This window comes from Colletotrichum costaricense, assembly GCF_030867565.1.
Source record: "Colletotrichum costaricense strain IMI 309622 chromosome Unknown Scaffold_10.1, whole genome shotgun sequence".
NCBI lineage: Eukaryota > Fungi > Ascomycota > Sordariomycetes > Glomerellales > Glomerellaceae > Colletotrichum > Colletotrichum costaricense.
In genome coordinates, this window is record NW_026848239.1 from 1400129 (window position 1) to 1425626 (window position 25498).

The following is a 25498-nucleotide window of genomic DNA, read 5'->3' on the forward strand; positions in this document are numbered from 1 at the left end:
GATGTCGTCCAATGTTGGCCGAATCTGCGGACATTGGCCGACACCTGGTCGCTATTGAAGCCTTACACCGAATATTGTCGCCCCCCGCCCCACCACACGTTGGACGTCGCGAAGGGAGGTGAAGGTGTCGCGACGTTTCACCTGCTTCAGACATCGATGGGGCTGCTCGTCTCGTTCCTGGATTTTTACTGCATTGGGATAGGGTCGCGTTTGGGACGACGTCTGGCTAGCGAACGCAGTCCCAAGCCATGGCCATCACCAACCCAAACCCATACGAACAATAGCCGCGGAGATTCACCGTACGCCTTTTGGGCCTCCCTGTACTGCTGTTTCGCAGACTTTCTCCATCATGGACGTCGAGGTCTGGAGAGTCAAGTATAAAGTCTAATGATCGTCCGCCTCTAGGTTGTGCTTTCCGCTTCTCAATTCAGCAGCTTCACTTCTTCGTTTGTATTCCATTCTCATCTCATCGCCGATTGATTCGCGCGGATTTAAACTTATTTCCAACTCTTTCACTTCTATTCAGAACTTTTTTTCCAATCTAATCCGGCTCGGATCCGAATCATCGCTTTAATCAAGTTACCCATACTTCAAAATCCCCACAACTCTCTCAAAATGGTTTCCAAGACGATCATCTTCGCTCTCGCAGCAGCTACTTCTGTTGCCGCACACGGCAAGGTTGCACAGGTCACTGGCGATCTCGGTGGCAACGGCACTGCTCTCGCTATCCAGGGTGGCGTTGTTCCCGGCCCCGGCCCCAACCGCAAGGTAAGTTCACGAACCCATCATAGCTAAAGGACCCAGGAGCCCAGAGGACTGACTTGTTCCAACTCACTCAGACTGAGCTCGACACCACTGTCTTCAAGAGCAAGAACATCATGACGGACGGCATGGGCAAGACCACCGGCGGCGGCAAGGTCCAGGCTGCCGATATCTCCCAGGCCATGGCTCTGTCCGGCGATACCCTCCCTCAGGTCTCCTCCACTGGCGGCAGCATCTCCGGCACCTTCCACGTCGTCACCACCGACGGTGCCGGTCCTCTCCGCGCCGTTCTCGACCCCACCGGTACCGGCGCGTTTTCCCAGGGCACTGAGCTCACTGTCACTCAGCAAGTTCCCGGCAAGAACGGTAACATCAGACCCAATGGCCAGGTTCCTGGCGGCAAGCGTTCCCTCTGGGAGCGGGCCATGAGCGTCATCGAAAAGCGTGCTTCCAACGTCAACAAGGACTTCGTAAGTAGCACTGTAATTCACGTTGAACTACCTTTCACTAACACAACTTCCCTCAGCCCATGGCCTTCTCCGTGCCCGCCGGCACCACCTGTACTGGTACCATGGGTGGCCAGAGCAACGTCTGCTTGGTCAAGATTGCCAACAGCAACGGCGCCGGCCCCTTCGGAGGCGTTGTGCCCATCCAGATTGCCCCTGGCGGTGCCGCCACCAACTCTACCCCGGCCGCTGCTCCGGCCGCCAAGCGCGAGGTCGAGTTCCAGGCATAAGATGTGATCACCATCGATGCTCGTATACGGCTTCGGGGATTGGAACACGAATCTTGTTGTTCAAGGCCCCTGGTGGGCAGCGTTTAAGATTGCTGAAAGGGTGTAAGCTGCAATTAGTTAGCCAGTAGCTCTAGTCTAGTGACCCCATCATTCTTCTTTGAGGATCACCCTCAACCTTTTGAAATTTATATTCATATTTCATCTTCCTAAATCTCAAATGTCTTGGAGAGTCGTTGTGAATGGTTAACTTTGTTGTGTGCTGCAGCTACTCATCGTCGCCGCATAAGAATAGAAATAATCCCATAACGTACGTGGAACAAGACCATCCACGATCCAATAAATGAAGAATAATGCACATTAGTCCTTCAATGCATGAAGAAGAGCGATCACGAAACAGGACGGCAGGTTTTGCTAGTTGTGCATCGATATAGAGTAATCTTGTCCTGACGTTAGACTGAAAGGAGAAACACCAACAATATCTGCTAACTACCTCACTTTTCTACAACTAGGCATAACTTCCACAGTCCTCGCCTCCAGTGTCAGATACTTTAATAGTAGCTTCTCATGGCATCTTTGTATGACTCCCCACCTTTGAGATGGAGGTCGAAGCTGTTCTGGACGTCCAGGACCTGCGAGATATGCTCCATACCAAGCGGCTCACCCTTGTTGACGGCCAGGGCCTGGGCGGTCCGGACAGTGTTCTTGATCTGGCGACCATTGAGATCATGTTTCGCAAGACTTTCATAGTCATCCTCAGTGAAGGACTTGAGGTCAATCTTCTCGAGAACACGGACCCGCTCTACGAAGATCTTGAAGATGGCCTTTTTAGCCTTCTGTGTGAGACTATCGTAACGCAAAGCAATGTGAATACGTGATTGGAATGCATCATCAAAGGTCTGTAAGATTGTGAGCAACGAGTAGATACGGGGAATCGATGGGTGAGAGTGCCGTCGCGTGACTTACCTCGACTCGGTTGGTTGTCAAAAACAAGATGCCCTGGAAATACTCGAGCTGGCGCAAAAAGATACTAACCAGTGCGTTGCGTGAGATCTCGTGGAGATTTCTCTTTTCGAGAAACACATCGGCCTCGTCGAGAAGGAGGATGGCGCCCCAGGCGTGGCAGATGTCGAGGATCTTCTGCAGCTCCGTCTCCAAGTATCGAGAGTCAGTGCCTAGCTCCCCGGCAGAAACCATGTACAAGGGACACTTGAGAAGCTCGCTGATGCCTTCGGCTGTGAGCGTTTTACCAGTTCCAGGCGGTCCGTGGAGTACAGCTGGCAAAATGTCAATGAGGAGATATCAATCATTATGGGAGAAAAGGAGGACTCACCGACAAGACCTTTGCCCTTGCCTTGGATGACATCGTCAATGCTCTCGGTAGCATGGTACTTGTGCGACTCGACGAGAGCCTGCCAATATGTAAGCCGTTTTCTTCTCACCGCCTCCAAGTATGGAATTGCTTACCTTGACAATGTCTTTCTGCTTCGGCTCAAGCACCAAAGACTCATACGCGCCATCATTCCACTGAATGTCATTGACTCCGGAGACGGTAAACTCAAGCCAGAGCTTCTCGGAGAAGGAGAATCCGAACACAACAGAAGATGCAATAAGGTAATCCTCGTCAGAGAACTCCAGAGCCTTCTTCGTCTTGCCACTATTCTCCTCCTCATTGGACTCCTCGCCGGTCTTAGCTTCGTCGACGCGCTCCAGCGGTTTCTCCTGTACAGCAGAGTCTTCGACCATGGATTTGGGAATTCGGAGCATGCGAATCTTGCCCTTGGCATCGCGAACAACCTTTGTAGCCATCTTCCCGCAGCCCGCATCGTCGTCACTACCACATGCGTTCTCCGAGGTTGAATCGTCATTCTCGCAAAGCTTCTCGTCGTCATCAGAATCCTCCGAGTCAGAGAGAATGTCGTGGTCCTTGGGCCTGACGGCAGAGACTTGGTAGTTCGGGTTGATCCTGCGGTGGACAGAGGGGTCGACCATGATGCGTCCGTTGATGTTGACCTTGATGATGCTCTTCTTTTTCTTGTAGTACGCCAAGCCGTGGTGGCTTCGGTAGTGCACACCGCCGAGGTTGACGAATTTCTTGCCACGCTCGATAAGGGCAGCCTTGATCCCTTCCTCCTCCTTATGGTAGTCAAGAGGGAACGCGTTGAGGCTACTGATCTTTCGAGCGCCTCGAAACTCCGGGATCTCCTCACAGAGAGTCCCATACCCGAATTGTTTTCCATCATACTCCAAGTACTGAAAGACGGTTAGTGCTGTACATTAAGGAATGAAAGATGTTCTTGAAAAGAACCGACCTTGCCGTCAAGAAGGTAGAACTCTCCCTTTGTCATGCTGCACATCTTCTCCGCCTGCTCCACCTTGAAGACTCGAGGCTCATCGGAGGAGCCGTACGTGGTGGTGTAGATAAGGGTGTTGGGTTTGAAAAGAGCCCAGAGAAGATCGAAGGTAATGAGGCCATTCTCCAGCATGGGATAGAGGCTAATAAATGGTAAGCAATGGCTTCTCAATATGATCGAGGTTTGAACTTGTACCTCTTCTTGACTTCGGCATAGTCCTTGTCAAGATACTTGAGAAGCACTTTGAGATGCTGACGCTTGTTTTCGATGTCCTTTCTGAACTTCTTGCGCTTTTTCTTGTTCAAGTCCGTGGTCGAAATCTTGCTCAACGCCTTGCGGTACTTTCGTAAGTCTTCTAAGTACCTGGAGGGTTTAGTTAGCTTCACAAGAAAATCCACATTGGGTCGTTGGAACTCACAAGAATACCATGTTGGGATTCAGCTTGGGAGTCTCATCGACCAGGCTGATTCCTTTGATGTTGCCAATCACCTCTTGAAGGCACTCGCGCAAGACCTTGCTTTTGACATCGAGGTAGGTGGTCTGGTACTTGCCTTCCCAGTCAAAGGTACGCCTGACTTGCAGCACATATCCGTCGTACTGCGAGTTCGAAGTGGTCGCCGATGTCTCCTGAAGTCTGTAGTTGTGAATCGTGGTGTCCCAGACCTGATCAACTCGCTTGAAGTCCAGCTTGGAGGATCTCTTCTTTGGAGGCGCAGGCGGTGGAGGAAACTTCCCGCGCTTTGCGAATTTGTTGCCAGTCATGGAAGAGCCGTGACTGAAGCCAGCATTACCGAGGCTGTTGCTTTTTGGATAGAGCGGAGCGCCAGCCTGCATCTGTCTGAAGAGTGCCAATTGATGAGGTGTCATTGCGACCCTGGTAACACCACCGACTTTTCCAGGCGCATCATCATCCGAATCTTCGACAGTTTCAGAAGAATCGGAGTCAGAGGAGGAGGAAGAGGACGATGGAGTGCGTTTCCGAAGTGACTTGTACTTTTGCTTCTTCGAGGATCGGCCATTCTTGCCTTTGCCGCTGGATTTCTTCTTAGACTTGCCGTGCTCCCTCTCGCTATCACTTTCGGACGATTCAGAAGAACTGTCTTCCGAATCGAAAGAATTCTCTCCAGCCTCAGAGTCGCTGTCGTCAGTCAAATCATCGTATGAGTCATCAGTGTCTAGGTTGGCTGTTTTCTTGTGCTTCTTGGCCTTCTTGAGCTGCTTCTTTGACTTAGTCTTCGCAGCCTTTTTCTTATCCTTCTTGGCCGCTTTCGCGCTCTTGGATGCCTTGCCTGGTGAAGATGAAGCCGGAGCGACGACGACCGTTGTAGAGTCTTTGCTTGCGTCCATGTCGGCGATGGCAGGATCAGCTAGCGTATTGTCGGATTGCCGGTCGTTCAGGCCTTGATCCGCGGATGCCATACCGATGAAGCCTGGTGAGGGGTTGATGACGTGTTGATGTGTGGCTCGGTAGGAATTGACAGTAGATGAGGTGGTGGAAGGAGTGAGAAAATTCTCTACAGCGGAGAGAGACTTTATATGCAATTAGAATTGGCGACGGTACTCTTGGCCTGAGACTTTCGAATGATTCTTTGTGGGAATGCTGCCTGCTGGGGCAGGTCGTGGGGGAGGTGAATTTGCTGCTCGTTCTTTTGCCCTGGGATGGTATTCACCTTTGACACGTATGTTTGAGAGGAATAAAGATTATTTACATGAGGCGGTGCGAAATCGGGTTACTTTCTTTCCATGAACCTTAGCTCAGAGAAAATGACGATGGAGTATCGAAGCGCTCAGCAGCACCTAGGAGCATTTCAATCGAGGCTTCCTTGCTGGCTTTGAGCCGCAATCGGGTGACTCGTCTCTTTATGTTATCACTGCATCCTTGCGAAATATGGGTGACTGTATGACAGCCTTCTGCTACTTTAGTCCACCTATCTGTTGGAGGAAAGCACTGTACCATGCAGGTAATTTGTGTGCACTATCCTGTTGGTTCCGCCAACCCCTATCTACCTTTCTCTGATCGACAAGGCAAACACATGACACCCACCACGTTGGCCTAGAGCCGCTGTCAGCTTTATGGCCGCTTTCCTTGATTACATAGCTGGAAAATCCAAGAGATTAATTCTAGGCATCATCATCATGACTCCGACTTGGTTAGAGGCTCGTAGCAATTGCCGTCCGCCCGTTCATATTCGGAATCATCCTGCCGCGCTTTATGTTCAAGGTGCGATACAAATTACTGAGGCTGGCAAGAAGCCTCACTACGGCAGTATTCTGCGGCCAACAAAGAATGCCTTCAGCCAGTCCATGGATACCTAGTGGTGTCCACACCTGTCCGCCCTTCTTACGTATTCTCTGTGCTAGGTATGAGTCGGAAATCAAAAGTAATTCGTCAGATGTATCATGTTACTCTTATGCATCGTGCTGATTCGTGTCATTTGGGTGATGCGTACAAAGTCTGCCTCGCCAGCAAGCTATGCCTAGAAACATAACGGTTCGTCTTCATCCTGCCTAAAATTGTCTCGGGCAGCGGATGCGGCCAGAATCAGCAACCCCACCGGCCATGTGGCCGAAGCGAATCGTTTGTACAGCTTAAATCAGCCCCATAATCCCAAGGAAATGAACCAAGGGGCCTTCATTCGCTTGAAAATGAGGGTGTAAACGCAAACCGTTTGCTGTTCAAAGCGGACGAATGCCTTATCTGCCTAATTTCGCTCTTCCTTGACTTCAGTGCTTTTTCCACATCACCCGATGAGAAATCGATCCGGGCCACTGGATCTCCGCATTTTGTGTGACCTCTCCACTAAGACTTTCGTTCTGGGTGTCCTGCATGTACATGCATATTTGGAGGGCGCGGGGCGACATGCAAACGAATGGCAGACAGCAGTGCCAAGTTGCTTAGCCCCGATGTTGGAAGAGTGAGGCGCCCTGCCCGCGAATAGGAGTTCATCGTCCTTGTGCGATTGTGGCTGGAAGACGCAATCTTTGACGCGAGGAAGCAGATGAAATCCCTATTGGCCATAAGTAAGAAGAAGGCAGGTCTTCTGGGCTCGATGCTTGACATCTCGGGGTATCGTTTCTGATACTGCTTGAACCGGCATCGGCCCCACCTCCCGGCCGTTGCCGAGCAGTGGGGTGTGCTCGGAGATACCGGGCCATGCCGACTGCGGGGATCAAATCAATTTTCTCGGTCGTGAAATATCAACGGATTCAAAAACTTATAGAGGGACTGGTCGGCCGAACACGAGAGTGACCTATCTGATTGAAGGCTCAGCGCTTACAATTCTCATGTTGATGGGGCGATTCCCCGCCTTTCACAGAGTTGAAGATGGCGCCACGAAATCCTTCGGCGGGGAAAGTCGCCGAAAGTCCCGTTGCTAGGAGTTTAAAGAAGCTGAGAAGTAAGCGAAATCTCTGTTGATCACCCCAAAACAACCGTGACAACATTATCGTTCCTAGTGTTGGCAGAAAAATCGCTCAATTGAAGTCAAAGTAGCGCGCCATCATTGCGTCTTGCCTCTTCCTACAGCAGATATCTTCGGCATATATTCACGAAATAATCCTTCAACCAATTGCACGAGACCGACACCATGGCATCGGGCCAGTTCTTTGACCCCTTAGTCGCACTTCGCGTCGCGCCTCTTGTTTCATCAACTTGCACCCTGCTGTTCGCTTGGGATCAGCACTTCTTCCTCAGCCTATTCAATGATACCTCCGAGCTTCGAAAGAAAAGCGCGCCTATGTTGAAGCCGTACTTTAACACCTTCTTTTCACGCGGCGTCTTTTTCGTCCTGGGCTTCATCGCCGTATCGACGAGCACCGGTATCTCAAATCTCTACAGCCAGCCAGCTGCTCTGAAGTCGCAAGGCACTTATTGGTGGTACGCTGCTGGCGCGGCGTTGTCGGCGGGACATTTGCTTTATGTTCCGGCTGTTGCACCGCACGTGAAGGCTTTGGCCGAGGCAGAAGACGACGACGACGTCAACGGAATCTTGGATGAGTGGTTGAAGGCCAACTGGTTGCGCATGGTTACCGTGGACCTTGGTGCCTGGCTTGCTTTTGGTGTTGGGGCTTTAAGCACGTTGCGTGTGTGAGCAAAGTTGGAAATATAGGTGGAACATGTAAACATAATGTACCCGGTAATGGAAATGCCTTCTGGATAGAAACTCCTCCGAGGCGAGCAGCCTAGTCTCGCAAGATCAATCAAGAACCTTGAGTACAAAAATCCCGTCAAGTTACTAGAGATTGAGGGATACTTAGTGCGCATCAGCTACGAAGTACCTTTTCAGGTGAGATGCGATGTATGAAGTCGACTTCCTTACTCATATTTCCTCAGAGGCATTTGGAACCTCTTCCTTCCGCTCACAAACCAATCGGCAAGCGCACCTATCAAGACTGCTCCAAATATTGGACCTGCGTAATTCATGTTGTCCTTGGTGACTGGCAAGATTTGAGGGAACGGCATCCATAACACAACGTATATCAAGTAGCTGAGCGCGAAGAGATTGACCGGAACGCCGACAGCTCCTAGCTTGAAGGGTCCGTATGGCGGTGGCGGGCCGCGAACTTTCCGGAGTAAGAGAAAAAGGATCGGGAAAAAGTACGATACATGAAGAGCCAAAGCCTGGAGAGAAATCAGGGCGTTGAAAGCTGTGGCCGAGGCGATGTAGATCAGGGAAAGACATGTGACTATAATCCCAATGAGGAGCAAGGCATTCATTGGTAACTTGAAAGTAGGACTGATCTGTGATAGAACGTCAAGCTGGGAGCTTTGGCAGCGGAGCTAGGAGTTAGAATGACTTACATGCGAGAAAAAGCGGGAGAATGGCAAGCCCTTGTCGTTTGCGAACATCCATACTAGACGGGATACTGACGCCAACATGTTGAATGAGGCGAAGAAGATAATGACTGCTACCAGGGAGACGAGAGTGTTGGAGGCAGCTTTCGAGCCAGTCGCATTGTAGATTACGTAGATGAGCGGCAATGGGGCTGTAGAAAGGTCGTCTAGAGGTCCGATGTAGAAGAGTAAGATCGTAACAAACACAAAAAGCATGACTGAGTTGACGACGCAGGCAAGAATGACGCTTCGTGGAACGCGTGTTCTAGCTTTTCTTACTTCATCGCCTATTCCAGTTTGATGGTCAACATCTCACAGCTGAAGGATTCAGTCTCAGTTTGTTTTCAAGGAAGCAACTTACTCATGTGTATGACGCTGTCAAATCCCGTTACGGAGAACGTTATCGTTAACAGTCCCAAACCCCATGATACTCCGGGATCATTCCATCCCGAGACGTCAGATGTAAGCGTCTTCAAAACGTAGTCGGAACTGCTGCGTTGTCCAAGGACAGCGAGAATAACAATGAAGGCCACGAACAAGGCAATATGCAAGACCCCGCCAATTATCTCGAATGCATTGAGAAACTTTCGAAACCAGAGATTAAATAAAAAGGGCAAGACGAGAGTACCAATCATGATGAGACTAGTATGCCATCGATCTGGCGCATAGTTATCATAGTTGAAGATGGCTAGGGACGTAATGATGTTTGCCAGGATTGATGGTGGTCCCCCACAGGCGAAGCACCACGCAGCAGTAGTGATCCATCCTGTTTAGCTAGTCAGCATTGAAAACATGGCATGTAAGGTTTTTGGACTTTTGCAGTGAGATACCCTGAAGTAAACCCCAGAACCTGTTTGCGCTAGGGGCAAGATTTGCAGACCAACGATACTGCGCGCCGACAGTCGGATCTCTATTCGACTTCGTTAGCGGCGAGAACCTTGATATTTCATCAAGTCCAATGGGCTTACATTGATGCTAGCTCAGCGAGTGAAAATCCGACGGCACAAGCTCCGAAGCCAGCCAGGATCGAGCCGTAGAACATCGAAGCAGGGCCACCATTCGCTAACGCGAATTGGAAAGTTACGGCGAAAGACTCCCATGATGCCAGTATGATTACGCCGAAGTTTACAACAGAGGTATGGTTAATGTATCGCTGCGAGACTATTAGACTTCGAAAACAGATGCTTGAAAGTTGGGCTAGAGGACCTCGAGACCAGATGGCTGTTGCTGTTCGCCGTATTCCTCAGAACGAGTGATCAATGTCTTTTCATCAGCACCATCTATTCTGCGCCCGATCGCGTCGGCTCCAATCCTGTCGGTATCTACAACAGACGCCATTATTGATTTACGTTGCAGAATTGAACAGATTGACATCCAAGGGACAAATAAACATCAACTCTGCGCGGTATTATAAGCTTTTCTTGTGAATTCTTTCCGGCCCTCTTACCGCCTGTCTCGTTATCTTTCAAGAATACCCTAGTCCTCTTTGAAAGTTGATGTCGCAAAAAGCATGCAAGAAGCGACCATTTCTCCAATCGAAAACCGGATGTAGCGCCAATTGTGGGTTAGGCTAGCCGCCCACCGCTTTTGCCATGAATTTGAGGTAGCATTGAATCATACAGCAGCACAGCCTGGAGTAACATGGTGTTACATAGTTGTGTGTAGATTGTCTGCACGTAAGCTGACTGCTTTGGTGCCCGTGGCGACCCAATCGAACTCGAGCGCACTCTTTTATTCCGATACTTGAGGTTAATAAGCCTCCAAATTCCATGGACTTGTATATATAGATGCCTGACTAACTTCATCCCTCAAGGAGAAATGTCGAGAAGTTGCAACGACAAATCGCTTGCCCATAACTAATTGACGCATGATGATAGAGAAAAAGGTAGTATCGTAATAATATGCCATGAAGATGCTGCAACAACGTCCTTACGCGATAAGTACTTGGTGTAATTGTGTGAATTTTCCCAAACAAGATCTTGCCTCTGAACGTTAGAGGGACGGAGATGTAGATGAAGAAGAGGAATAAGTAAGGTTGCAAGTGATTTGAGCGGCGAGAGCGAATTCTTAGACGGGAAGCTCTGTCTAAATATTTTGGCGCTATACTTGCGACGATGAAGAAAGATAGCATTGCCGTCAGCAAATACGAGGTGACTTTCTTCTGGCCGCCCGTGTATACTTGGGCACATGTTTTGATCATCTGACTTCGTAACATAATTAGTGTCTTGACGGATCAGACTGTTAACCACAAGTAAATGTCGGCGAACAGTTCCAGCGTATCTTCCCGGGGAGGACCTGAGAAATAAAGCTGGTATCGGGAGCTACTTCTTCCCGAGGCCGGTCCGGGAACTTGAGGAGAAAGATTTGAGATGTTCCGGTAATCTAGTGCCAATCGGCTGTCCACGCTTGAGACAACAAAGATAGAGGTTCAACAGTTTTTTCCCGCTGGTAAGCTCCGAGCAATAGATGCTGCTAAGACACGTAGCCTTAGAAACGGCCTCCAGTCCGAAGACGCGTCATCGGTCGTCTGAGGCATAATCCAAGGTCATCGCGTTCCTGTCAAAGAACGCCATCGGCAGGCGCGGGGCTAGATTGGTGCAACATCGATTTCGGGAAGCCGGCGACCTAGGCCAATTTGGAAAAGGCCGGGATTGTGGCAAAGGCCGACACGTGCATTAGTTTCCACCTCTTCTTTTCTCTTCCTTTCTTTTTGGAAGAGGAATCATGTGCGGCCTCCCGAATGAGAGTTGGGTGTGGTTGGGTTGGATGCCACCGGCACAGACATGTAAGCTCGGATGTCCGAGAAACTGGAGCACGGCCGGCACCCACGTTAGCGACGCCGATTGATGACCGTGAGCCGCTGAGGGAATCGTCTGCCGTACAGCCGACACGTCTTGATTATTTTGGGTCTGTTCTCATTGGCGGGATGTGGGAGGTAACCGTTTAGCCAGATCTTGGCCCAGCGTGAGCCGCCAGATTCGACACATCGATGGCGCACCTTCGATAGCTAGTTCCCGCAGCTTTCACCATGTAGTGTTTCTTGGCATCGCTTGCGAGGCAAAAACCCTCAATCAAGGTCTGAAACGATGATTGACGTTTAAGCCAAGCGTCTTGGAAAAACACTTATTCCATAGAAAAGTGTGTTGCCCTAGGGTTAGTCTTGCGATCTTTTTGAAAGGATTCAGGAAGAGTGGCATGGCGGCATAAAACTCCCATCCTCTCTGACAATTTTCGACGGCATCTTATTCCGAGAAATCTCGTTGCAGAAAGCATTCGTTGAGGTTGGCTGAGGTTGGGATGATCGCCGACTTGAGGCTAACGTCAACTTGAGGCGTCCGAACATTATGGAATTGCCTTTACGACTGAGATCGCCATTTTCAGCTCATGCAAAAAGCAACAAAGTCGGAAAGAACGGCTGGATAGTCATCCCACGAGGGACAAAGTTTGAGGCGTTTTCTGCTTACGCTCTCGGGCCCTCAGACGCCCTGACTTGGAGGCTGGCATCAGACTGACAATTGAAGACGGGACGCTTACAACGCCACGCAAGATGACATTTCGGGCAAGCAGCTAGAGACATTCACCAAAGAGCTACCTGACACATGGGCCAAGCCGTCAACGTTTCCTGTTGGGTTTGTTCTTCTGCGCCAATGCACAGCTTTCAGTGCCCTCTTTAAGGATCCTCCAGATTGACATGATTGCGGACCGAAACATCCTAACCGTGCTTTCAATGTCTGAAGCAGGCTAATGGCTCCTGCCTCCCGCTTCGGGGCCGAGCTGACGGCCATGAGTGAGTATGAGTTGCTTCTGTGCATACAGAGTGCATCTTTGCCACCGATATCTTACTGTGAGTTCAGGTATAATTAGACACTTGAGATCCCATTAATGCCATCAATCATCACTCCAGCGTTCAACATTCAGTCACTCGCTCTAATACAGGCAATACTCTCGTTCACAACACTCTCTCTTTCTCTCCCTCCAGTTATCATACCTCTTCAGCAAGATGGCCGGATCGAAAGCACGCATTGCTCTCACGGCACTCGTGGCCGTCGCCACTGCCTACCCCGGCATGGGACGGGGCGGCGCCGGAACCAGCCACGGAGATATGATGGCGCATCTCGCTAGCCGAGAGGGTGCCGCAGACAATCAAAATCTCGGTGATCTCCTCAAGATCCCCGATGGATCCTTGTCCGACGTCGGCAAGGATGTCAAGGGCATCCTCACGGGCTCCGGATCGCCTACCACGTCCGATGCGGCCAGCGGCAACCTCCCTGAGCTCGGCAGCTCTGACTGCAACGCGGACAAGTGCTGCGTGTGGCAACATGTCGCTGCTGACCTGATGCCCACGTTCCGTGACGATAACGGTTGCACCGACCCTGCCCGCGCCGCCATCCGTCTCGGATTCCACGACGCTGCTGGGTGGAGCTTGAACACCGGCGACCTCGGCGGGGCCGATGGATCCATCGTCCTCGCTCCTGAGGAGATCGGGCGCCCACTCAACAAGGGCTTGGAGGAGATTGTATCGCAGATGAAGACGTGGTTCGCCAAGTACAAGGACCACGGCGCCGGTATGGCAGACTTGATCCAGTTCGCCGCCAACACTGCGACGGTGGCATGCCCTGGCGGACCAAGGATTAAGACCTTCGTCGGCCGCAAGGACTCTAACGTGGCTGCTCCCGATGGTCTACTTCCAGACCCGAAGGATCCTGCCGACAAGTTGATTGAGCTGTTTGGCAACAAGACCATTACCGCTCCTGGTCTCGCTGCCCTTGTCGGGGCGCACACTGCCAGCCGTCAACGCTTTTTCGACACATCCAAGGTCAACGCCCCGCAGGACACCACGCCCAATATTTGGGATGTTGACTTCTACGGACAAACTTTGGCTGGAGCTCCTGCCGAGGTTGTGACCTTCCCCAGTGATACGGTTCTGTCCAAGGATCCCCGTTCGGCCCCGGCCTTCCAGGCCTTCGCTAATAACGCACCGCTTTGGGGCGGAGTAAGTTTTCACTTGATCCATCTGCTTCAGGAATACAGCTGACCAAATTGCAGGCATATGCCAAGCAGTATCTCCGTTTGAGTCTCCTTGGTGTCTTCAACATCAACGACTTGACTGATTGCAGCAAGGCGCTCCCCGCCGGCACCGGTGTCAAGAGATAGATGTTTAAAGGTATTCTCGCTACATTATATCTTCGGTAGACTTTTGGGGAGGCGTATATAGATTGTGGAAGTAATTCTCAGGGAAACACGATTTAAAGGACATCACAATTTGTGACCTCTGCATCAACGACACCTAGGTAGAAATACGTAATCCATGATAGATATCAGGTAGATTCTTCATCCGTATGCAATTGTGAAGAAAATTGTATTACTCCTTCAAAGGGCACTTGCAGTGGGCTTCGATGATTCCTTCGAGTTATTTTACATAATGTTCAGGTCACTATTCAAGAGTGAGCAGGCTTATCTCCGGGTCGGTAGCGCACGGTGATCTGAGTAACTCCGGCCGAGATACTTCTCGGCCCTAAGCTCCTCGGACTTAGTTTCTGGTGCAGACAGCCCGTGATCTTGATACCCCCTTAACTTAAGTCTGATTCCCCATATTGCCAAGATCTAAGATTCGGAGGTGACTCTACTAGTCATCATCCATTGAAATATTGACAAGGGTTGCGGGATGCTTCCGTCAGGCCACTTGAGTTATCCGCCCTGCTGGTGCTGTGGTGAAGACTTGGCCCGGAGTAGCCCGTCCCTGGCTGAGCTATCATACGTGATAGGCTTCACTTAGGGTATACTTGAGCGGAAGCAAACGTCGCACTCACGGAAGTGATTAGGTCGAAACCGCTCTTTTTGGTCAAATTCCGTCCAAGACATTCCATCCACGTTATTTAGATGCGACGGAACAAACCACGATGGCGATGCTTTGAAATCAACATCTCTGTCAACCCAATTTTGAGGGGGGTGAAGAGCAGTCGAAAAACCTTGCACAGGCCAACAGAGTCTGATTGAGACGCAATCATGATACTAGAGTTGGCTGATCTATAACTACTAAGCAAGCTTCGCATCTTGTTCAAGCTTTCTCCTGGTCTGTTCTTCATCCCATCGCAAAGATGTTCGTTCGACATATAAGCTTGGTTCTCTTGGCGGCTGCGCAATACACTTTGGGACACCTCCATTCTCGACAAGATGGCACGACTCAGGATCCCGCAGTACTTCTGGCTCTGGGAATAGAAGCTCTCGGCGGGCGCGAAGCAATTTCTTCCCTCCAAAGCCTGACATACGTCGGCGAAACGTGAGCTGAGTCGTAGTCTAAGTTCTGTTCGGCCACTAACAGATCGTAGTATTCTCAGGGGAAGAACTTTGATGATGGGAATATCCGTCGCGGGTGTGGATAATGCTGCCGTAACAGCAGGCCGACAAAACATTTCTTTTGCCTTTGACGAAACACACGTCAAGCAACGTATTGACAAGATCGCGGCACTTGGGCGTCAGTATTACCTTTCAAGGCTATTCATGGTGCCCAACCTAATTCTTGCTAGCGGGATGGACCTTCGGAAGAGCAAATCTCATGCCGATGGACTTTTCCATCGTTGCCGAGGGTGGTGAAAGTGGATACGCAGCTGTCACTAGAGGCAGCTACAACTTGTACAATCCCTCCGGCGAGCCCCAGGGTTACCTCGACGGTCAGTAGCAGTCTATCCATTAGATTTGATTTCGATTCTCGCCAAGGGCTAATGTTGATCGTTCTCTCAGGCCTACTTGCGTCCTACCTGATCAGCGAAGCGTACAAATGGCACCCACTACTTCTTTCCACAGTATGTCTTCGTCGTGATTACTTTGATGATTTACCTAATCGCCACATTAAGATCCTTTCCAACAACAAATTCACAACTCGGCAAGGGGAGACAGGAGCGGGAATAACGTTAGCAGGAGGTAAGAGAGGTATTCTACGAACTTGCGACATATATGATTGTAACTTGCATCGCAGTTCATGACGATACGCTCGAGTTAACAGTCCTGTTCGATCCTGCCACGAATCTCCCTTACATCATTAGATCCTACGAAGACCACCCCTTTTTCGGCGCATCAACACATGACCTTCTCGTTCACGACTATGCTGAAGTCAACGGGGTCCAAATACCTCAACGATTCAAGACCATCTACAACGGCAAGCATCTTATTGGAGACTATCGCGCTGATCAGACCATCATCAACGATAGTCTACCTAGCGACTTCTTTGCGGTACCAGGCAACGGGACTGTCCCCGAATCCAGCGTTCCAAATCGGAACGTTCAATACAGCTTCTCAGAGATTGGAGAAACATCTGCAAACTTTCTCTGGCCGGGCGCCTATACCGGAACAAAGGAGTCCATCGCAGCTTCGATTTCTCAGCCTCTTCAAGATCTACCTGGGTTCTGGACCATTAACCCCGGCGGTGATCTAGGAATGCGGCAAGGTTTGGTTGAGCTTGAGGATGGGTCTGTTATTGTCTTGGATGCTCCGCCGCATCAGAGCAAGCTCGTCATTGAGTGGGTTCAGACAAATCTTGGAAAGAACATAACACATGTCTGGGTTTGTAATATTCTAGCTGAGAAGCCTTTCTCTCCGGATCGCTGACCCTGGTACAACAGCCTACTCACCATCATCACGATCATGCCTTTGGTGTAGTAGACTACGTCGCACAAGGCGCAAGGCTCATTGTGCCTGAGCATGCCGCGGGATACTACACTACTGTCCCTAGAGAGCAAGTGGTCTCTTATCCGTAGGTCTTCAACTTTTTTCTTCTATTAGAAGACCTCAACTAAAACTATGGTTTTCAAAGACGTGGCGGTTCCTATGTGCTCAAAGACAGCAAGTTGCAGCTTGCTCTCGTTGACATGGAAGCCACTATTCACGCCGAGGACCATGGCTACGCCCTTGTTATCCCATCTTGCCCAGTTGAGACGAGCTCTTCGGCTGTTTTTGATGCGGACCATGGAAACTTGGCGTTTATTGAAACGTTTGATCACGCAGCCGTGCAGGAGCTTCTTAACTCCCTCACTCGGGACAAAGTACCAGGCAATGCGCAGTAAGTCCAATTCGACCCAGCATCTTCTCAAATGGGATCATCAGCAACTGAACAGATAGTAGCTTCTTCCCCTCGCATGGCCCTGCAGGTAATATTACAGACCTGATCAGCGTTTCCGGCTTCATGTATCCATCATTCTCTCCCAAGGAGTTTGTCCACAGCCAGATGGCTTGCTGAATGCCCTATCAAGGCTAGCAATAGTTATCGAGATTCACTAAGCACGGAGGCCCTCCTGAGGAATTTACTCTAGTAGGAAATTTCGTCCCTCTTGTTATTCTTAAGCACCTGACACTTGTTTATTCTGCTTCAGGAATGGCGGTTCTGTCTCACCAGCGCGCCATTTGTACTTGCTTCCAGGATGATCCTCAGGTAGTCGTTTCGAGCCAATAAATACTTCTCTCGCCGTAGCTCCCTGCTTCTCAACGTCGGACCTGAAAATTCCTCGTCTGCGCAATTCAGGGAGTAGGTACTCGATGATATCCTCAAAAGTACCGGGATTGGTAACGTGCGCCAGGTTGAACCCATCCACGTCAGAAACCTCGACCCAACGCTCCAGCTCATCGGCGACTGTGGTAGGGCTACCCACTATCTTGGCACCTAGACCGCCGATACTGAGGTATTCCACAATTCTTCGCTTGGTCCAAGGGAGATTATCTGTGCCAGGGACGGTATCTGACCAACGTCGGATGATGGACTGAATCCGTGGAGAGTCTGCCACTGAGAAGTCTTCATCATCTGGATATCCAGAAAGGTCAATTCCTGTCCACCCTCCGAAGAGAGCTAGGGCACCCTCGGTGTCCGCGTATTTCAGGTACTCTTGTTTCTGCGCTTCGGCCGCCCCATCTGTCGCTGCCACAATGACGTTGATGCCGAGGATGATCTTGATGTGATTAGGATCCCTTCCCTCCTCCGCCGCAATCTTGCGTAGATTATCGACAGTCTTTCGGACACCCTCCGCAGTCTGGCCGCCGATGAAGATGGCTTCTCCATGTCTACCACCAAAGCCGTTTCCAGCTTCAGACACACCCGCCTGAAAGAGGAAGGGTGTTCGCTGAGGTGAAGGCTCAACGAAGTGCGGTCCAGGCACATCAAAGTACTTGCCCTTATGGTGGATCTGCTTGACCGCGTCACTGGCAATGTACGTCCCAGCCTCGCGATCCGCCAAGACTGCATCGTCCCTAAAGCTGCCTTCCCAGAGCTTGTAGAGAACTTCGAGGTACTCGTGTGCAATCGCGTAACGCTCATCGTGCGGGATCTGCTCCTCTAAGCCGTGGTTCCGGGCCGCACTGTCCAGGTATGAGGTGACAATGTTCCAGGCTAATCGCCCTTCGCTCAGATGATCCACCGTGGAAAGGCGTCTCGCCAGCGAATAGGGCTTTTCGTAGGTCAAGCTTGCAGTCACTCCGAAAATGAGGTTCTTCGTGGCTTGCGCCATTGCTGGAACGAGGTACAGCGGATCGTTGACTGGGAACTGTGCTCCGGAGGCCAAGGCTGGGACAACGTTGGCCGGTCCTTTGTACACATCATAGGGTCCGAGGGTGTCGGCTATAAACATTGCGTGGAAACCGGCATTGTCTAGTAACTGGGCGAGCTCGGTCCAGAAAGAGAGCTTCTTGTATTGGTCTGTCTTGTTGCGGGGGTGTTTCCAGAGACCGGGAGCCAGGTGACCGGGCGTGTTCATGACAAAGGCATTGAGAATGAGTTGTTTCTTGTCGCTGGAACCATTCCGGTCTGTGGCAGGATTTGAGTTGTCGGCCATGATGAGACTTTTCCAAGGTCTTGGTTGTGATGTTATGTGTCTTGCAGTCTCTGATTTCTAGCGAAGACGGCCCCTCAAAAACGGTTGTTTTTCCATTTGTTTCGATCAACATTGCCGGCTCCAAGTAAGTTTATGCTCTTATCTCAAGTCGAAGGAATGCCGATAGCGCGCATTCTTGTAACTGCTTTGATCCAATAGCCTTGTCGCGATGAGTTGTGGGTGGCTCGTCTGCAGATTGCATCATCGCACGCAACCGATTGCGATCTGCCAAGCTAGCAAACCTCCGAGCAATGTCTCCGGCAGAATCGCTTAAATTCGAACAAAAGTCTAAGTATGTCTACCCTACAGATCCCACCTTACAGGCGTATGTTATCAAGTCCCGGGCCGCAAGTATACTAAGTAATCGTAGTTGCCGACATGGGTTGAGTTCATAACGCAATGCGGGGCAGCTAAGATGTGACCAAGAACTGGGGCCTTTTGATACCGATCTCGGTTCGAAGTCAAGCTTTGCGGAGGCGGCTTGTGTTAAAGTAGTTCTGCTTGGCCTTGTTCAATGGATTCCAAATTCGAAGTTTGAGCCTCCGCTTTCCATCTCTTCGAGTCGCAAATCGACCTGCTCGCACGAAGGGAATTTGTAGACAAAGATCTTGTCACAATGTCGGTCCAACTAGGTGTATCAGGGGAGACCCTAATACCTCAGTCAACCAGCTATGGAATGCTCATAGGCCTTGGTATCGGTTTCTGTGGTGTCATTCTCGCAGCAGTCAAGATCCAAAAGGCCTACCTGGCAGAAGACTCTGGCACCTCCGAAATGTTCATGGTGGCCAATCGGTCGGTTGGGACAGGTTTAACAGCATCGGCTGTTTTTTCTTCCTGGATGTGGATCAATGAGACAGTCTTTTCAGCAGCATTCTGCTACAAGTTTGGCCTTGCTGTGCCTTTTGTGAGCGCAATTACATCAATGTTACGAAAGGCGAAGTTGTTACTGATGCTCTAAGTAGTGGTGGTCAACAGGTCTCTGCTTCCAGATTGCCTTAATGGCAGCACTCGGCGTCTTGGCAAAGATTCGAGTTCCTTACGCGCACACCTCACTTGAAATCATTCGATTAAGATACGGATGGATCGGTCACATTGTCTTCATTATCCTCAACATCACGAACAACGTTTTCGGCTGTGCTGGTATGATCCTCACCGGGTCACAACTCATCTACGGTATCTCGGGCATGCATTTTGTCGCTGCCACGATTCTCATTCCACTTGGGGGTTGGTCGCTCCAATATCTTTGAACCAAATGCAGGCATGAGCTGACTATGACCAACTCAGTCGTACTTTACACCGCGGTTGGTGGACTGAAAGCAACCTTCATCACAGACTATCTGCACACTCTCATCGCCCTGATTCTCATCATTTACTTTACACTCAAGGTCCTCACCCACGATGTTGTTGGTGGTCTTGGTGGACTGTACGACAAGGTGGTGGCCACGGCTTCAGAGAACTTGATTGACGGTAACTACAAGGGCTCTCTGCTCACGATGAAGTCTCGAGATGCGATCATTTGGGGGTTAATCTTGAAGTTTGGAAACTTGGCACTTGTCGTAATGGTGAGTGATTGCGTGCATGTGGACATGGATGTTGATACTAATCGAAATGGCAGGACACCGCTTTCTGGCAAAAGTCATTTGCGACGGAAGTGAACGCAACTGTTCCCGGATACAACCTGGCTGCGGTAGCAATTTTTGGTATCCCATGGGGCCTCGGTACAGTCATCGGTCTCACTGCAAGAGCACTGCACAACACTCCAATCTGGCCAGGCTACCCGCATGAATTTACATCGGCACAGGTCAACGCTGGACTTGTCATGCCGTACACCATCAAAGCTCTCATCGGCGACCAGGGCATCGACGCTTTCCTCGTTCTTGTATTCATGGCGCTGACGAGCACCGTCTCTTCATCGATGATCGCAGTCAGCAGCATCTTATCTTTTGACGTCTACAAAACGTACCTCAATCCCAAAGCATCTGACAAGAAATTGGTCCACGTCAGCCATCTTACAGTGGTTTTTCATGCCGTGTTTATTACGGCTATCTCACTTGCGTTGAACTACGGAGGCGCCGATATGACCTGGATTGGCTACTTCCGTCCGATTCTCTCATGCCCGGGCATTATTCCGCTTGGCTTGACTCTGTGCTGGTCAGGCCAGACACGCCTAGCCGCGATTGTATCCCCAATACTTGGTTTCCTCACGGGATTAGGCATCTGGCTCGGAACAGCACATGTCATTTACGGCGAGATCAACATGAAGACCACAGAAGGCAGCTTACCAGCTCTTTACGGAGCAATCGGATCTTTCTTCTCGCCTGCGCTCTACTCGGTGCTTCTGTCTTTATACAAACCTGAAAAGTTCGATTGGAGAAGATTTCTTGTTGCTGAGATTGCCGAAGAGAATCAGCTGAAGCAGAGCAGCGAAAAAGAGGAGGCGAACAATGACGGGAATACTTCGTCGACTTCGGAAGGAGAACCACCCGCATCTTCCCTATTTGACCCTGAAAAGTCGGGTGATTCGGAGAAGAATACCGCCGCTGCTGCAGGCGACAACTTCCCTCCCGCGGTTTCTTCCAAAGATACCTCGCTGGCAGGTGAAGTCAACCTGGATGATGTTCGCCACCCGTTCGACGACGATACTATCAAGTTGCTCTACCGCTGGTACCGCATCGCCTGGTACATGTTCATCGCCATCGTACTCGTTACCTTCATTCTCTGGCCAATGCCGCTTTATCGCGATTACATCTTTGAGAAGACCTTCTTTAAGAGCTGGACAACGGTGGCGATCATCTGGCAGTTCTTTGCTTTCTTCGCTGTTGTTGTATACCCTCTGTATGATGGACGTTACGAGATTGTAAGAGGCGCCAAGGGCGTTTGGCACTCGAGTAGAGACCTTCTTAAGTCTGAATGACTTGCGAAGCCGGAAATGCAAGAAACTTAGATCAAGATGTCTAGATACGGCCTGTGCCACTACTATTGACATCTAAAGTATGTCACTGGTAGTAGAACCCCAGTAACTTCGAGTGTGCAGACTCAGCTTGCGTGCTCCCGACTGAGACAACCCGACGAGCATCGAACTCTGGTATCCAGCTGGTAGATGGAAGCCTGAAATGATCTCTAGTCTTGAAGTGTTAGTACGCTGATAGTGCGAGATGGCAATCAGAGAGACTAGTTTCGACTTCCGTTAATAACAGAGCCCTATGCTTCTACATTCGAAGAACATGGCAATTTTCTACCAGCTCTTGACATCTATGCGTGTTCTCGGCCAGTACGTACTAGCGCAAGTCTCAAATGTGATGCGCGTTTCGTTCGAAGATGAATCAGGCCTCATTGGTTGAAGGCAAAGAAGATGCAGAAGGCCGTCAACCCAGCTGTTTAAAGCAGGAGGGCGGGCAGTTACTGGCTGGCTCTCAAACATCAGGCTGCGACGATTTCCTTCAGGCTTCAGTATATTCCAAATAAAGGTCTGGAATATGCGCGAAGGCACGTGATGGCATATCACAGACACCGCTATTATCTTCATCAACCAAATCAAGACCTCTGAATTATTTCTGTATTCATGTCCCCGTCATCACCAGTTTACTTGAAGTCAACCAAGATTGTATTTCAACACGGCTCGTAAAATGGCGGCAGCCACCGAAGATTTCGGCAGTCATGACAAACCTCCCTCGCCGGTGGTAATGGAAGCTTCCACAACCGAGCCGCGGGTGTGTCGTGAATCAGACCAAGACTGGGAGAGTCCGGGCAGGCTCATTCATGACTATCTCGAAAAGAACTCCCCGGAGTTTGTCAAAGTCCGCGACTTGCGCAAGAAGGTTCGTAGGTAGCCCTCTGTATTCGCTGGAAGAATGCTAATCACCGGCCGCGACTCGCAGGGATGGGAGAACCCTGCAGGTGACACGTTCTTTGAGAACCAGCGTCGTGTTGCCGAAAATCCTACCGATCGGGCTACGATAGCTTTCTACAACATGATGAAGAGAATCGGCCAAGAGATGCAAAGAAACACGAGCGCCCTCAAAGTCAAAACTCCTAGCTGGGGCAAGACACAGATCCTTGACATGGGCATGGCGCCTGGCGGCTTCCTCGCGACGGCCATGTATCTGAACACAGGTGCGCAAGCGATGGGCTTCAGTCTTCCCGAGTTTGATGGGGGCCACAGGGTCATGATACCCGACAACCTTGATATCGACCGCAGAGACGTCGACGTCACCATGCTCTCTGCGGACATGGGCATCCATGACATTCCCGCCGATCATCCAGACTTTGCCAAGTTCCTCCCTCGCCAGTTCATGCCCGGTCAACAATTTGATCTGGTCATCTGTGGAGGAACAGTGGTGCACAAGCAAGAGCGTGCCTCGTATCGACATGAGAGCGAGTCTCAGCGACTGACCACCAGCCAGCTTGCGCTCGGCCTCGAGCGGCTCAGACCCGGCGGAACCATGGTTGTACTCTTCCACAAGATGGAGGCTTGGGGCACGGTTCGTGAGCTGTACTGTTTTTCTCAGTTCTCCGATATCAAGACCTTCAAGCCGACGACTGGTCACAACAAGCGCTCCTCATTCTACATGGTGGCTACGAGAGTTCAGAGCCAAAGCCCCTTGGCCATTCAGGCTGTCTCTCGCTGGAAACACATATGGCAAGCGGCCACATTCGGGTCTGAGGAAGACTTTCATGAGGCTATGCGCAAGAACTTGACTGATGTCGAGGAAGTACTTGATAAGTTTGGTGATCAGCTTGTGCGAAAGGGTCGGAGAATTTGGCATATCCAGGCACAGGCTCTCGAGAAGGCACCTTTTATTCAGGGAAAATACTCAACATAGTCGTGTCACAGAGAGCGGACGGAGATTGGGAGTTCTGCCTACTTTAGTACCTAGCTTGTTGGCCAGAACATCGAAAATGGCGAGCGTTTCCCTGCTCATGTTGAGGTGGCTTAATTGTTTTAGTATACTCAGAAGGCTGATGCATCAGATCTGCTGAGAACCATGAAGCGAGTGAAATATGATGGACATGTCTGAACGCCGGAGCCTGGCTAAATGTGAGATCGGGTTGGCCATTCAAATCCTAGGAGTCCGCCCAGGCGTCGAACTATATCAAGGTCCTGCCCTTCCGGGTGTTGGACTGGCAGCTTTCCATGCGCAGTTCAAGTTGGTGACGGGCTTTTAGTTTTTCCATTGTGCAACAAAACAGAAAGAAAACTAAACACGCAAATGCGAAAGAAAACGCAACACCAGAATGTGAATACCAAGCGCCAAACCCGGCCTCCGACCTCAAACTAATTATTCGTCACAGAGTTAATTAAAGGACCGCCCTAATAAACAATGGCGCTGTGTTCAAATTTTGCCATCGGCTCGATTGAGCAATCCGAAACCAATCGTCGAAACGCACATGGCTCTATCCATCCATTGTGGAAGGCTTTGCCCCAAGAGCTCCGGCTCAAGGTACTCGAGAATCTCCCGCCGCTGGCTAATGAAAGACACGAGATGGCACGTTGGTTCAGCGTCTCGAAGGAATGGCAATATTTCTTTAAACCTGTAATTTTTGAAAGTTTGAGCATCCGGCCCTATAAGAGCAATCGGTGGCATGGACCAGGTTGTGAGAGGCTACCGTAAAGCTTGTCAGGAATATCACCCTCCTCATCGGGACAGCGGAGTTCACCGGCGCAGAACATAATCAGCGAGAGGAAGTCGATACGGTGGCGGCAATCAATGTGGTAGCCAAAAAAGCGTTGACAGCCTTGTTTTGAGTGCTTTCGCAATGGGGAAAAGCAGCACCTGAACACCATATCGCACTGGAACTTTGTGCTGGCTCTAACGCTGACAACGACAGCATACCCCCTTGCAACGTCTTTCATCAATACTCTCGTCACCGAGCACAGGCGGACCGAACTTTGGATGCCAACCCGTCTTCTCAGCACTTTCTCAGATCCCGATTTCCAAGCTCAGGGATTACCACTAGTTTCCATCATTGAGAGATTCTCCGTTGACCGGCAACACTACCGAAGCTTTTCAGTGGAGTTTTTGGCAAAGATGGTCTCAAGCCTGCGCTATATAAAATATTTTGGATATATGTACTGGCCTGCGCTTGGTCGAAACGAGTGGTGGACGGATGAGGCGGCCAGGGAAAGTATCCTTCGAGCCGTGATGGATAACCCCAGGATACAAACGTTGACCGTTTGGAACGCACTAATCGAGACATTCCCCTTGGACCTCAGTCAATACAGATTGCTCAGCTACAGTCTTATTTCCGCGGCTTTGGAGGCGAGCTACCGGCGTGAACGAGTCGCATTGCCCAACGTCATCGACGCTATCGACTTTTTCGCAAGCACATCAAAGCTCCATCTACTGGTGCCCCGAAAAACGGTCCAGAACACCCACGTCGTTGGCCGTGCCTTAATCATTTGGCCTTGACGAATCATGTTATTCGACTTCTTTCGCGGGGACGAATTTCTTGATATCGGCGGCAGGAATGGCGGCGGCGCCTATGCCCAAGCTCGAAACAATGGAAGTCTTCAGTCCAACGGAGCCATTTTCATTCTCTCTTCGATTCGATATTGGAGAAGATAACATAGCAAAACTCACGACTGCAGCGACATGGCAACTGGAGATTCCCGGGGCCGTTATCAAGCCATGGCAACAGGTCGCAGATCGCCGTGCCCTACGATTGATTTGCGAAGTAGAGACTATTGAGACGGAGGATTTACACTCTAAGCTGCGACTGTTCCCAAAGATAGCAGAGTGGTAGTAAACCAAATCAAGATTCTTATGCGCTAGCATACTTAGCTCCATAGATCCAAGAATTACTACAAAGACCAATAACGGTACACATACCTCACAAGACGTGACAGTGGAGAGCAAGTATTTCAACCAGATCGAAACAATTAATCTTATATTAACGTGATGGCAGAAGAAGCTTCAAATAATTCCATCGCCTCTTTCACCTTGTAGAACTGGCAAATTTA

General features: G+C 50.4%; 11 protein-coding genes across 11 annotated transcripts; 7 read left to right on the plus strand and 4 right to left on the minus strand.

Moving 5' to 3' along the window:
• Positions 1-615: 615 nt before the first annotated feature.
• Positions 616-1498, plus strand: CCOS01_10082 (uncharacterized protein; the record flags this gene model as incomplete). Its single annotated transcript, XM_060458238.1, has 3 exons — positions 616-768; positions 840-1232; positions 1289-1498. 3 exons carry the CDS (start codon positions 616-618, stop codon positions 1496-1498), a joined length of 756 nt encoding a protein of 251 aa, XP_060311403.1.
• A 548-nt stretch (positions 1499-2046) lies between these two features.
• On the minus strand, positions 2047-5268 carry CCOS01_10083 (ATPase; the record flags this gene model as incomplete). Its single annotated transcript, XM_060458239.1, has 7 exons — positions 2047-2394; positions 2462-2772; positions 2829-2907; positions 2963-3748; positions 3808-3991; positions 4045-4212; positions 4268-5268. 7 exons carry the CDS (start codon positions 5266-5268, stop codon positions 2047-2049), a joined length of 2877 nt encoding a protein of 958 aa, XP_060311404.1.
• Positions 5269-7436: 2168 nt separating this feature from the next.
• Positions 7437-7940, plus strand: CCOS01_10084 (uncharacterized protein; the record flags this gene model as incomplete). Its single annotated transcript, XM_060458240.1, has 1 exon — positions 7437-7940. One exon carries the CDS (start codon positions 7437-7439, stop codon positions 7938-7940), a length of 504 nt encoding a protein of 167 aa, XP_060311405.1.
• Positions 7941-8164: 224 nt separating this feature from the next.
• On the minus strand, positions 8165-10021 carry CCOS01_10085 (LPXTG-domain-containing protein; the record flags this gene model as incomplete). Its single annotated transcript, XM_060458241.1, has 6 exons — positions 8165-8590; positions 8651-8970; positions 9045-9449; positions 9514-9593; positions 9652-9836; positions 9890-10021. 6 exons carry the CDS (start codon positions 10019-10021, stop codon positions 8165-8167), a joined length of 1548 nt encoding a protein of 515 aa, XP_060311406.1.
• A 463-nt stretch (positions 10022-10484) lies between these two features.
• CCOS01_10086 (uncharacterized protein) lies at positions 10485-10898 on the minus strand (the record flags this gene model as incomplete). Its single annotated transcript, XM_060458242.1, has 1 exon — positions 10485-10898. The coding sequence occupies one exon, from the start codon at positions 10896-10898 to the stop codon at positions 10485-10487; it is 414 nt and encodes a 137-aa protein (XP_060311407.1).
• A 1785-nt stretch (positions 10899-12683) lies between these two features.
• Positions 12684-13837, plus strand: CCOS01_10087 (peroxidase; the record flags this gene model as incomplete). Its single annotated transcript, XM_060458243.1, has 2 exons — positions 12684-13676; positions 13730-13837. 2 exons carry the CDS (start codon positions 12684-12686, stop codon positions 13835-13837), a joined length of 1101 nt encoding a protein of 366 aa, XP_060311408.1.
• Positions 13838-14781: 944 nt separating this feature from the next.
• Positions 14782-16916, plus strand: CCOS01_10088 (uncharacterized protein; the record flags this gene model as incomplete). The annotated part of the gene is made up of 9 exons (XM_060458244.1): positions 14782-14963; positions 15013-15158; positions 15211-15354; positions 15425-15486; positions 15538-15604; positions 15660-16243; positions 16303-16433; positions 16494-16739; positions 16802-16916. 9 exons carry the CDS (start codon positions 14782-14784, stop codon positions 16914-16916), a joined length of 1677 nt encoding a protein of 558 aa, XP_060311409.1.
• Positions 16917-17016: 100 nt separating this feature from the next.
• On the minus strand, positions 17017-18498 carry CCOS01_10089 (alkanesulfonate monooxygenase; the record flags this gene model as incomplete). The annotated part of the gene is made up of 1 exon (XM_060458245.1): positions 17017-18498. The coding sequence occupies one exon, from the start codon at positions 18496-18498 to the stop codon at positions 17017-17019; it is 1482 nt and encodes a 493-aa protein (XP_060311410.1).
• A 655-nt stretch (positions 18499-19153) lies between these two features.
• On the plus strand, positions 19154-21451 carry CCOS01_10090 (urea active transporter; the record flags this gene model as incomplete). Its single annotated transcript, XM_060458246.1, has 4 exons — positions 19154-19441; positions 19500-19761; positions 19822-20099; positions 20153-21451. The coding sequence occupies 4 exons, from the start codon at positions 19154-19156 to the stop codon at positions 21449-21451; spliced, it is 2127 nt and encodes a 708-aa protein (XP_060311411.1).
• Positions 21452-22163: 712 nt separating this feature from the next.
• On the plus strand, positions 22164-23360 carry CCOS01_10091 (uncharacterized protein; the record flags this gene model as incomplete). Its single annotated transcript, XM_060458247.1, has 2 exons — positions 22164-22355; positions 22416-23360. The coding sequence occupies 2 exons, from the start codon at positions 22164-22166 to the stop codon at positions 23358-23360; spliced, it is 1137 nt and encodes a 378-aa protein (XP_060311412.1).
• Positions 23361-24302: 942 nt separating this feature from the next.
• CCOS01_10092 (uncharacterized protein) lies at positions 24303-24947 on the plus strand (the record flags this gene model as incomplete). Its single annotated transcript, XM_060458248.1, has 1 exon — positions 24303-24947. A coding segment is annotated over one exon (645 nt), but the record flags the coding sequence as incomplete, so codon positions are not given.
• Positions 24948-25498: the final 551 nt, after the last annotated feature.